At 39.2% G+C, this 13125-nt stretch overlaps 1 protein-coding gene across 1 annotated transcript in view; it reads right to left on the bottom strand.

Annotated features, from left to right (window-relative positions):
- The window catches only part of LOC308394123 (cholecystokinin receptor-like), a gene marked incomplete at its 5' end in the record, with an annotated part of 74743 nt that overhangs the window by 4139 nt on the left and 57479 nt on the right, over positions 1-13125 (bottom strand). The window contains one exon of the mRNA XM_080878295.1: positions 9209-9470. Within this exon, the coding sequence (XP_080734421.1) occupies positions 9209-9470 (262 nt within the window). The remainder of the gene's footprint in view (positions 1-9208; positions 9471-13125) is intronic.

Genomic DNA, 13125 nt, shown 5'->3' with positions numbered 1-13125 from the left:
ATTGACCCACTGTATAAGTGGGTGCACAAGTGCACTTGAGCTTCAGGGCATGAACTGATGGCTCGGTATTCTCCTTCAGGAGAATCATTTATATCATTGTCTGATAGAGAGCACAAATCATGGTTCCATCAATTATAACTAATTTGTATCAAGTCCTGAAGGAAGAAAGCAGCCCCGGCCCACTAGCACACTGCCACCACCATGTCTGACTGTTGGTGTGAGTTTTATGCCAAATGATGCATACGTCCCAAAAAGCTCATTTTTGGTTCTGCTCAATTTTTGTCTCACCAGTCCACAGAGTATCCCAGATGTTTTTTCCCCTCAAAGATGTGATTGAGTTCTTTTCAGTCAGCTGTGTTTTTCTTCTTAGAACCCTCCCATGAATGCCATTTTTGCTCAGATTCTTTCGTATTATTGAATCATGACCCTAACTAAGGCAAGTGAGGCATGTAGTTCTCTGGATGTTGTTCTGAGTTCTTTTGTGACCTCCTGGATAAGTCATCAGCGTGGAGTTGGAGTAATTTTGGTAGGGTGACGACTCCTGGGAAGGTTAACACTGTTTGAATTGTTTTCACTTTTTGGATTAAAGCTCTGACTGTGGTTCACAGGACTTAGAAATGGCTCAACAAAGCCTTAGAGATGTCTTTCCCTTTCCTCACTAGATATCAGTGGCGTGCTTTTCAGTTGTTTCTTTAGATTATGGCATGATGTGTTGCTTTTTGACATTTTTAGCCTATTTCGCTTTGTCAGACAGGTCCTGTTTAAATAGAAATCGGGCCTGGGTGAGGCTAGTGAAACTGAATCTCATCTCTCAGGTTTCAAAAAAATAGTGGATAATAGCAGTTAATTTATGACTTAAACAGGAAGTTAATTACTTTACCACCTCGGATCAGTTTGGTTTGGATAGTTTTTTTTTTCCTTAATAAATGAAATCATAATTTAAAAACTGAATTTTGTATTTACTCAGGCTATGTTTGTCTAGAATTTAAATTTATTTGATGATCTGAAACATTTAAATGTGATAAAAGGCTGCAACTACTTTTTCACACTGTTTCAACTACCATATTCAAACAACAACATATACATAATTCGGGGTTAAATTGAGCACAGTGCCACAGTGGTTTGCCTCACAGCAACAAGAGTTCAATTCCACTCTCCGGCCGGGGCTTCCTCCCACAGTCCAAAGACATGCAGTTAGTGGGGATAAGTTTATTGGAAACTCCAAATTGCCCATAGGTGTGAATGTGAGTGTGAATGGTTGTCTGTGTGTTAGCCCTGGATACGCGGCAGAGCCTGTTCTGAGAGGTACTGTAGCTGTAAAGATGAGATCCAACCTGTAGATACTATAAGGATAAAAGGTAGAATTTAGTGAGTGAATCTAATCAGCACCAAACTGTCTAGTACAGTATTATCACAAAATGAGTTTAGACCTACTTCAATTTGTTCTGCAAAACATTTCACAAAAACATAATTCAGCAGCACAGCATGCATAGATTCAATATCTGACTTAAAAACTTTAAAACGAATTAGAACAATGGATTTGGTGTGCAGTCCTAACTTTTGAAAATAACCTCTCATCTTCCTCTCCTGTGCGCAACACTAAGAGTGGGAAACTCAACATTCGCTAGCAGGCACGCTGTGCAACAAACTGCACCGACACAGTTTGTGAGTTTGGTCATGTTTGTCAAGCTGTTTGAAAAGTTCCAGTGGAAAGGACTTGGCACCTAAAAAAAATCCATTTATGCTTGCTTGTCTTCAGTAGCTCCTATCTGGATGCTGAGTATCATAGCATGACTTAAACGTTGTTTTTTTTACATCTGCACCATAAACGCATCACTGGGAAGAGAAGGCCAAATGAATGCACTGAAGATGTAAGCAGCCCGTGGGCTAACAATATTTTCTTATTACTGTGCAAGTGTTTCCATACCGCCGCGGGAAGCAACAAGAGTCTGCAGCACAAGTAAGAACTGGTCCATTTGACAGTCATTCGCATTATTAACCTGTCTACAAGATTCTATTGCTCACTAATTGAAGGGGCCAGAATGCCATTCTGGATCATTTCAGCCCAGTTTAACACTTGTTTATAATTGCAATGGGATTAAAAAGTCCCAAACACACTTATGTCTCAATCATGTCTAATACTCAGTACCCCAGAACTGCTAAACACAAACTAGCTGGAAAGCTGTCTTAAGTGAAGGGTAAAGTGACCTTAAACAGCTTGAATCAGACCGTTGATGAGTCGAATGAAAATTAGATAAATAAGCTACTAATGCTGTCCAGGTAGAAGCGTGTAGTTGTAAATGAGCATTTAGTACACATCAGCTGTTTGCTGCAGTTAGATAACTTGGTCATTTGAGATCAATAGCAAGAATCTCCACTCAAACCACTGAATAACGCCAATGATTTTAATTGTGTTCCACTTTAAACCAATGTGCGAGAGTTAAATATTAGAACTTTCTGTGTGGCTCTTATGCTGCTGATAAAAAAGGCTGTAAACTATTAAACCCAGAGTGTCCGGTTTGTATGTAAATGTGCACATAACATTTACAAATACAGTTAAAAGATTATCTAATTATTGGGGATGTTTTCAACTGATTTAGACTGGGTACACGAATGTTTTCTATTCACAGACGACAAAGAATACCAATCCCAGCTTTCTGCAGTGCTTAGATTGGTGGCACATCAAAGAAAAAGTTATGAACTGAGTGTAGAGCAAAAAAAAGAAAAAAGCAGAGCAAAATGTTGACAGAGGAATTTCTGAGTAGTGCAAAAAGGTTCAAAGGGCTTAGAGCCTCTGTCAGCTCTGTCACAGTATCTGACGGAAACCCCTCCGCACATATTCTGTGGAAGTCCTTCGACGCTCTGGAGCTTTGTTTGAAAGCTGCTGAGTTTTCCCACCTGGGACTGGAAAACCAGAGACTGTATTAGTGAATCGAATGAACGAATGTGTGTATTAGAGAGAGAGGAGAAGGTGGCGTGTACAAGTAAAGCAAAACACGAGCACGCACAAGCAAGGTAATAAATAAATGGACCGGCGCTGAGTAGATGCAGCCAGATCTCCCATTTGATTGGTAGTAATGAGAGAATGCTCTTCTTAACTGCCGGTGTCTGCGGTGCATCAGTCAGCACATAAAAGCGACAGCACACAGGAAGAGGCCATGTTTCATTCATTGTCTGATATTCTAATGTCTGCTTGGGCAACTCTCTGAACTCAGCACTTCTCATTAAAAATAAAAAAATAAATAAAGGCGTCTATCAGCTGGCAGTTTAATACTGTGGAAAATCTGTTAGACAAAAGCTGTGTGGAAGTGACCACGCGGGAGTGTGGAAACAGCATTTAAAAACAGCAGTAGTGGATCTGCGCTTGTTTTGCCTCAAAGGGAAAACCCAGATGGGTAGAGCTGAAGCAGAGGGAAAAAAACATGTTGAATATTCATAGCTACCTCTTTTCCCACATCACCTGAAAGCAACATGATTATCAAGCAGGAAAGATGCGTTTGGCTCGCATTAATCATCAAAGAAAATGATGGTGCATATGTCATAAATTTCTTTTGCACTTTTAATTTCCAGTCCTGTTCAGTCAGAGCTGGAAAGCACTAACTCAGCTAATAGTGCACCTGCTGGAGGGTCGCCACAAAGCAGGAGGCTCTTTTTTTTTAATGTAAAAGGCTTTATTATTCAGACCAGAAAGTAAATGAGCAAAGCATAGCAGTGTTCAGAAAATAAAACACTGATTGGATTAAGTCAGACTACAGGTGTCACTCGCCTCTGTCAGTGCGCCACAGGGCAGCTGTGGCTACAATGTAGCTTGCTATCACCAGTGTGTGAATGTGTGTGTGAATGGGTGAATGACTGAATGTAGTGTAAAGCACTTTGGGGTCCTTAGGAACTAAGTAAAGCGCTATACAAATGCAGGCCATTTACCGTTTACAGGTGTTCACGGCGCCAAAAACTTGAAGGTTATCAGAAACGAACACGTGTAACAGCAGCAAGTAGTCGAGTCAAAAGTTCTCCAACTAAACTAAACAACCGACTCTATAAAGGAAGATTCTAACCTACATGTTTCAGGGTTCAACTTTTTATTTGCTCTGCGTGGCGTTTTGAAACCAAAAACTCTGATGTTATAATGACAATAACCGAGGCAATTCAATATTAATAGAAACCATTTTCCTAAAATGTAACTGCAGGTCACTCTGGTGACCCGTGTGCCCTATCTCTTGCCTAATGACAGCTGGGAAAGGTTTCAAGCAGTTGAGGAATTGGTTGGATGGTTTGATGGATGGAGGTCATAATAACAGCTTGCATTAATGACTCATTCAGTTGGATTCCAGGGAAGGAAATTAGAGGCAATTTTTAAAAAAACAAAACAGATAAACTGTAGAGTTATTTGGGCCAATAGACCCTGGCAGTAAATCCTAAAACAGATTTACAATGAAACAAAGAGCCCTTTTGAAATGTTTAAATGTTGCATTTACAATGCAGCACACAGTCATAAATGATCAAGGATTGTCAAGCTAATTTAATATTTGTGAATGATGCAAAATATAGTTTAAAAGCAAACATTTTCCCTCAAACGCATTCTCGCCCATGTAGGCCAATGTGATCAGTGAGCTGACGCTTTAGACTGGCCTTACCCCAGAATGCTGAAGTCCTGGAGTCCCAGATTTTTACTCATAACATGGCGTACGGATTTTCTTCACCATCAGTTACAGTGAAATATGCTGTGTTAGGCAAAAGACACCTGCTGCAGACAGATTATCTACAGGCACAGCACCGATGATGAGGCTGATGATGATTACTGTTTTGAGTGCATGAATCCTTTCAAGTAAGCACACAATATTTAGTCATATAGCACTTCACAGACAAGAGTCAAAGAGTGCTTTACAGTTTGCAGTGTTTTAAAGGTTAGAGTCACTAAAAATGTCTGGTATCATTACCATCTTGAGGGTTGTTTTTGGCAGTTTTCCCTTTGGGAATATTCTTCAAAAATACTTAGCATATCTCACGGCTCTTTATTTTTGCCCATTTATATACTATAATCGAACCCACAGAGGCTGATGCTCCAGAAAACTTAACAAGCCAAATCTATTGCTTTTTAATTAGCACAACAGTTTTCAGTTGTGCAATCATGATCAATTTGGTCTTTCACGTGATCAAATAGCATTAGGGAACCCAATGTGTCACTGAAAAAAAAGGAGTGATGGCTGTTTCTAGGCCTACACAGATTAAACCATTCAGTCATTAAACCATTAATGATTTTATAATGATTGATTACATCTGTCTGTTTTCTTAGCCACTCACTCAATCCAGGGTTGTTGGGGGTGGCTGGAGCGTGTCCCAGCTGTCTCTGGGCAAGACCCAGGGTATGTCCCAGTCAGGTTGCTAGTCCATCACAGGGCCAACACAGACACAAAGAAACCATTACAGCTGATGTAGCAGTTACATGGATGTCTTTGGATTGTGGGAGGAAGCACACGGAGAAAACCCATGGAAGCGCAGGGAGAGCATGGACGCTCCACACAGAAAGGCCCGACCAGCTGGCAGATTCAAACCCTTGCTGTGAGGCAACAGTGCGAACAACTGTTCCACTGTGTCATAATCATTATTTTCCATTCACAACAATTTTGGTCAATTTAATTTTAAATTAGAGAAAAAAAATATGCTTTTCTTTCAAAAATGAGGACATCTGAGAATGATCCCAAGCTTTCCAGCAGTAGTTTATGTTAAGATCAAAAGGGGGCTCTTCAAAACTCTTCAAATGGCTACAAAGGATATTTGTTCAGCTTTATTTATATCTCAGATTTTAGTTGGACGATAAGGTCGAGAACTTAATACATCTTCAAATTGTCTCTAAGGTTGTGGATTTTAGCTGTATGGTTATGCATCTGAAAACTACTAAAACAAACAAAAAGAAGAATTAACAAATTAATTGCAAGAGTCATCTTTAAATAAAATTGTAAAATCCAGCTATGCTTTGCTTTATTAAGTCTGAGATAGAAGCAGAGATTGTACATAAAAAGAAATCCACCATAGTTTCACTGAGTAGGAAGTCCCATGGTGAAGCCTCCAGCAGAATTTATGGTACCACATTAGTCTATGTAGTTTTTGGCTCCCAGAGTGATGCCTGTGTACAGAACTTAATCTGCCATTGATAATGTTTTGCGTTGGTAGAATGCTAACTGGTTGAAGAAGTGCTTGAACAGGAAAGGGAGTGACAGCGCACACCTTCATGAGGAAGAAGTGCAAAATGATAATAACGATCAACATATTACACTGGCTATAGTGAAGAGCTGTCATTATTATTAATACAGTTTCACAATAGAGAAAATCTGTTCTTTCGTGACTTTTATTCTGGCTGCGGCAAGAGCTAAATTGAAAGGCCAACAACAGAACAACAAGTTTTTTTGCAGTTGCATTGAATGTTAGATAGAAAGCACTTAGGCATAGAAAAGAGTGCCTTTATGAATAACATGCTTTGAGTGCTCTAGTAGAGTAGAAAAGTAATGTAATGTGAGAACCAGTCCATTTACCAATCACCTAAGTCACCTACAGATAGCTATTAAAAGGAATGCAGATGTGCAACACTAACATAGGCTTCTGTTTTAGACCCAAATCTTGCACTCGTTTATCTACTGAAAATCAGAGCTCTGATCTGAATAGTTGATCAGCTGTAATTTAGATACGATTTAGATGTATTTTAGGTCTAAATAAAGGTCCAACGCTGATAATGAAAAATCGACAGAGTCAAAGACACTCCATTCATAATGTTAGAACCATACAGTTTCCTTTTTAATGCAAAATGTTATCTGCTCAGATCAAAACGTGGAGTGAATAATGAATAAGATTAGTCATCGTTTCAGAGTACTTTTTGCAACTTTGTCAGTGAACATGATGTGTAAGTGCAAATATATACTTTGCTTGACTTTGACTTTTAACCACTTTATGGCTCTTTTATGGATCTCAACCTAAAAATGGCTGCTTCGGTGATTAGGTGTCCATTTCATCTAGCGAAAGCTAGATTGTGTTATCTCTTAGGAAGCTTTAACCCCTGACAAGGAATTAAAAGTTGAAATGCGCTTGTACTCTGTGACATGGAAACTTTTGACATCTGAGTCTTGATTGTCTTCTCCTTCCTCCTCCACCTCCTCACTGAACAGGCTAATTAACTGCTCTCCCACTGCCTCATCTTTCTCAGTGAAGCTTAAGAGCTTGATAGACAGTCAGAGAAAAGAGAATTCGTCAGTGTTCCACCACAAAAGGCTGTCAAAAAGAGAGAAAAAGAGATGTACAAGTTCTGGCCATGTTCATCTTCTTCTTCACTTTAATTGCACCATCGTACAGAATCCAAAGTTTTCACAGACAGATCTATAAAAATCCCTGAGTAGTATATCCCAAGAGGATTTAACGTGTCTTCTCTGAGGTGGTATCCATCTATTTGGGGGAGCTTTTGAACAAGAAAGCTGGTTTTACTGGCCTTTAGAGAGCTATAGATGAATAGATGAATTTCCTAACGTGGAGCAATCCAGACTGTAACGGCAATAATCGGTTCTCTCTTGACCTTCTCATAAGATTTGCTCTTCCCTCTTTCTAAGCAAAGAGTAGGGAAAGAAGAAATTATTGCATTAATTTAAAAAGACAGTGAAATGATCACACTGAGGGTAGACACATTATCTGCAGAATATTTGTGTAATAATGTAGTTATTTCCTTTTTTTCCTAGTGCCTCCATTTATTGGTATACGTTTTCTGCATAATCCATCATACAAAATGTAATCAAATGGAAAAGTCTCTTTTTAAAACTTGTTTTATCAGCTTTAATCTTTCAACTTTATGCATCAAGCAAAAATTTAATTATATGCAACATTCTCTGACTTGAATAAATTAGTTTAACATTTAAACCTATTTTCTGCACATTCCAGCACATAAAATAAAATGTTTTTTGTGTTTACACTCACTCTTTCAAATAGATGCAAGTAAAACACAGCAGAAAATAAATAAAGTCAAAGACTCAGCGGTCCTGTTGCTCTATTTTCACCTGTAAAGCAGGACTGCGGTAGGCGGAGGTTTACCCTGGTGCAGGTGTGCCGCGGTCAGTTGAAGAATCCACGAGTTTCTTTGTGAATTTCCCATTATGTCATAGTGCACTCGGTGCTTGCTTGGAAGTTTAGGGGTTATTTTCGCAGTAAAAAGAAGTTTTCTTCCCACGCACGATGGACGCTAATGTTTTTGTCACTTTTTATGGAATCAAACTCAAAGTAAGGTCAGTACTTCCACGCTTTAAACGCTGCACGCTCATACTCTCTCCCACAATCGATATATGATCCACTGTTGATCTGCACACAGCTGTTGTCACTAACGGCGCACTCACTTACGTCACTGTCGTGAGACATTCTCGCAAAAAAATCACGGTTTTAGTAATCTAATACGGTTCTGCCCAAATAGCAAAATCACATTAAATTAATGTTGTTTTTTTCATCCAAATCATCATTATGGTCAAGATTGAAATCTCAATGCTAAATAAATATCAAATCAAAGTTAAAATATTGATGAAACCTGACAGTGTAATAGTAATGCCATAGGAAAAATATTGATTCAAAGTTGTCCTGTTATAATTAGCTACTGAAAAGACTTTGATCTATAGTTGACCAGATTATACTGACAGGAGATGGATTTGTAGTTGACAGGAAAATTGTATTGAAATGTCATCAATTTATAGTCGAAAACTTGATCCCCAAAAAGTTGATTCTGCTTATCTGGACGCAGCGTTTTCAGTAAAAGAAACTTTTAGTTACTTCTTCTTGGTCACAAATGACATAATTCCACTTAATGTAAGTGAGAATCCAAGAATTTCCACACTTTTGGAAGCAAAGCCATGGAAACTGTATTCCATTTCCATTGCATTCATATTTTACTCACTTATCCCTGTCAAGGTTGTGAAGACATCACACCAAATAATTGTAATGCATGTGAAGTCTTGCTTTTCACAGACGCTGGCAAGAGTTTATCTATTGAGAATGGTAGATATTATTGCTTTAAAATAGCTGGTAGTCATCATTTCCAAACTAGTCATCCAGCCCACACAGATATTTTTTTCTTTACATAAAGATATGTCTGATAAACTGATTACAGACCATGCTTTTTTTCACCTATCTTTTATATTTCTTTCTCTGGCGGCAAATAGTTTAACATAACATGTTAATAAGCACTTACCAGGCCTGCTCAGATTGTGGATTGGGCCAGTCCAAGCGGCACATGCGGCCCACAGTACCATTATGCCTTGGGAAAGACTTGAGAGTGCTAAACACCGGATAGGGCACCATGATTAACAATGACACCACCCAGGTAGCAGCGATGACGCGATAGGCGTGAGATCGGGTCTGCCATGCACGGGATTTCAGTGGGTTACAGATGGCACTGTATCTTTCGATAGCAATGGCCACCAGGCTGAAGGTGGAGATGCTGACGGAGACTCCTGGAAGAGAAAATAAATGAGACTAAGAAAACATTTGCAAAGCCAGTCGACTCACTTCTTATACACAAAGAGACACATTGTTGCAAAATTTACATTCTACGTTCGTACTTCTCAATAGATAAATCATTTGGTTATCCTTCAGTTTGGACTCTCCACAAGATTCTCCGGGTGCCACCCTGAGATACCGAAAAACATCTGAACTGAACTAAAAGCATAAAGTGAAAAAGAAGGCAGACATATTTGTTCATTCATTTGACTGAAAACATGCTTTACTCCTGACTTTTAAGTGGCACACCTGGCAAAATCGCTCTACATCATGTTAAAATTGCATTTAACATTTTGTATTGTGCTGCTTAATTGGATCCCCTGTGTCCACAAGAGGAAAACATGAGAAAGAGAATATTACCTGAATTATTTTTATGACATAACCCATCCCCTTGGAATATCTCACAAAATGTGCCATCACTTTTACTCAGTATAACAAATATCAACCTGTTGACAAGAAACATGTCTATGTACTAATGGCACATTTTGGAAATAGAGCAGTACTAAGCACATACATTTAAGTCTAATATTTGCTCATCTTTTAGTTAACACTAACAAACAAATTGTTTGTTTAAACATGTCATAAGCAGCCGTGACTATTTACAGAGGAGAAAAGTATGTGAAAGAACACACCCTTGCAATACAAGAGCCTCCTAGTTCAAAGTCAAATAAATGTCAGGCTGCTCCATCAACAGTAGCAATGTGGCCCTGTTTTCTCTGGACCAAAACTGACTGATGGCAACAGTTCAGCCACAGATCCAACAGGATACTTTTCAATGCTGTAACTAAGTGCCAAACATCGCCCAGATTAGGTTTAAAGTCTCTGCTATCTGGATATCAGTCAGACTAGAAAGCCAATTTAACTTGTGGGCTTTAAGCACCCTTTTAGAAATGTGAATGCACTATGCACTTTAGACGTGAAGCATACAGAGCATAATTTATGTGATAACAATGTTACCAGTGATGCCATATTCACTGCCTGGAGAGTGACATCGCTACCCAGACTGCATTCCAATGTAAGCAAGAACTTTAGCTTAGGAATGAAAGGACCTTTACAAGTCTAACAGGTTTTTGGTATGAGTTTTAAATAGCTGGTGTTAAAATCCAGGTTATGGTCACATTTTGTTTTAGACACATGGGAAACAGCAAAAAAGGCTAAAGGATGTTACATTTCAATTAAGTCTTGTAACGAGTGAAAATCAGCTAAACTCAAACTTTACCACAAAGCCTAACCCAGGTCACCAGAGACCTGGTGGATGTTTAGAGTTTACAATTCATTTCAACTTTATTTATACAATGCCTAATCACAACAACAGTTGCCTCAAGGTGCCTTAAATTGTAAGGTAGACCCTATAACACAACAAAGAAAGGGAGGCGACCCCCACGTGGGGGTGGGAGGGAGGCCTCCCATATTCAACGTGCTGGGACATGATGAGTTTGTTGTTGTTGTTGTGTGTATGTGTGGCTGGCAGCTGAAAAGCTGCAACTGGGGAAAAAAAGTGTGTCAAAAGTGTGAACTATGTGGTCGGGTCCGTCCTTACTCCCACAGACACAAACCAAGGCCAAGTTGAATTTGCAATAATCAGCTGAGGGGGAATGAAATAACTTGTTGTGTGTCTGTGCTCGAATTGTGAGTCCAGATGAGGCAAAAAGCACACGCACATACCTGTGTGTCACAAGCAGGAATAAATTCCCTGCACTGAACCTCTGTTGCTATGAGAGGCAGCAACCTCAATCCTCCATTTCTTTGTCACGCAGCATATTAATCCCCATTCATTGTTCCTCCAGGACGGAAGAACATATCCTGCCTAAACCAGGGCTTTACGTTATCACTCATGGGAGGAAGTCATTCTGCATTCTCCTGTGAGCACGGTGCAACTCAATTTACAGGAACAATACTAAGCTTTTGAGTGGTGGTCAGAAACTGTTTCCCTTCATCCTTTGGTGCAGGCTTTTCCTGCAAACCTGTGATTAAAAAAACCAAAACTGTGTTCCTTTCTATTGTGATAAGCTTTTCTATCTTATCAAAGGTAAAAGATTAAGGATGTAAGTATATATTGAGTGAAAAACGCAAGGATTGAAACCCCCAGAGAAAAAAAAAGGGGAAACAGCAAGGATAGTTGGTGTTGGATTTGATGTGGATCTGATGGGAGCAGGGAGGAGCTGTATCTTATTCCTGCGCCACCAGAACAAAGGAGCTGACTGGCAAAGATATTCAACAACAAAGAGAACATCAGCTGCACAAAAAGACGTCTGAATGCCTTTTCTGTTCCATGAGCTGTAGAAAAAACAGTATTTCAGTTCTTTGCAAGACCGGTAACCTTTTGATTGCTGCTTCACTTGCATGAAACCTGAAGGGATAACAAAGCTGCCCCTTGATAATCAGGCAATCATTAGTCCAACCAAATCAGTAAACCCAGTGCAGTAAAAAGTATTTTCCCCTCCTTGATTTCCTAGTTTCTTGGTATATTTGTCAGATCATCAAACAAATTTTAACTCTAGACAAAGATATTCTGAGTAAGTACAAAATGCATTTTTTAAATATTATTGTAGGGTCTTTGCCTAACAGTATAAAGCACCTTGAGTTGACTGTTGCTGTGTGAAAAAGTACTTGCTTTCTAAACCTAATAGATAGTTTTGCCACCCTTTACCGCAATAACTGCAACATGAGTCCTTCACATCGTTGTGGAGGAATTTTGGCCCACTCATCTTTGCAGAAGTCGAGCATTAAAGGCCAGTTGAAGGCCGTGGAGAAGCATAAGTCCGGTCTTTGACTTGGCCTTGGACAGAAACCTTCCAAACCATCCAGCTTTTGTCTCGTCAATCCACAGAACAATTTCCCGAAAGTTGTAGGGATCATTAAGGTTTTGTCTTTTTTCTTGTGTTCTTTTAAGTCAGCAGTGGTTTTCTCCTTAGAACCCTCCCATGGATGCCCAGTCTGCCCACTTTCCTTCTTATTGTTGAATCATGAACACTGAGCTTAATTACAGTCAGAATCAGAATACTTCATTACTTACTTCAGGGCCAAAGGTATAAGATAAAGCGGATATTTGAAAGAATACTCATCATGCAAAGCTCCTCTAGCAAAATGTAATCTTCCTTTTTTTTATGACCCTCGAAAACTATATGAATAGTGAAATTATTATCCTAAATATGCAATGATTATTTGAATACTTTGGCTTAGCACGAGTGGGGGCATTCAGACTATAAGGTACTCCTCTCCCGTGGGGTGTGCAAAAATACCGCAGTGTAAGAAATGTGCGTTGCTTTGTAAAAACTGCAGTGCAGCTTGTTGATTTGGCCCATCGCTAATACTGTCAGACTCACATTATAACTGTAGAACATCTTCCTGCATCCTTAATTTTGTGTATGTCATGGTTTTTGTAACAAACTACACTTTTAGTTAGAAGTCCTGTTTTTTCTCGTTTTGTTTCTTTGATGGTTTTTCCCCTACTCTTTTATCTGTTTTATCTGTTGACTTTACTTGGTTCACCCTTTTAGTCTTGTTAGTTCTTGATTAGTTCTTCTTGTGGTTTTTTTACTTTTGCCTTCCTCTTTTGTTCTTTTTCCACCCTCATCAGTGTTTGAGTGAGTTCACCTGTTTTTATTG

This window comes from Rhamphochromis sp. 'chilingali' (genome assembly GCF_963969265.1).
Source record: "Rhamphochromis sp. 'chilingali' genome assembly, chromosome: 3".
NCBI lineage: Eukaryota > Metazoa > Chordata > Actinopteri > Cichliformes > Cichlidae > Rhamphochromis > Rhamphochromis sp. 'chilingali'.
This window is presented reverse-complemented; position numbering and strand designations above follow the sequence as displayed.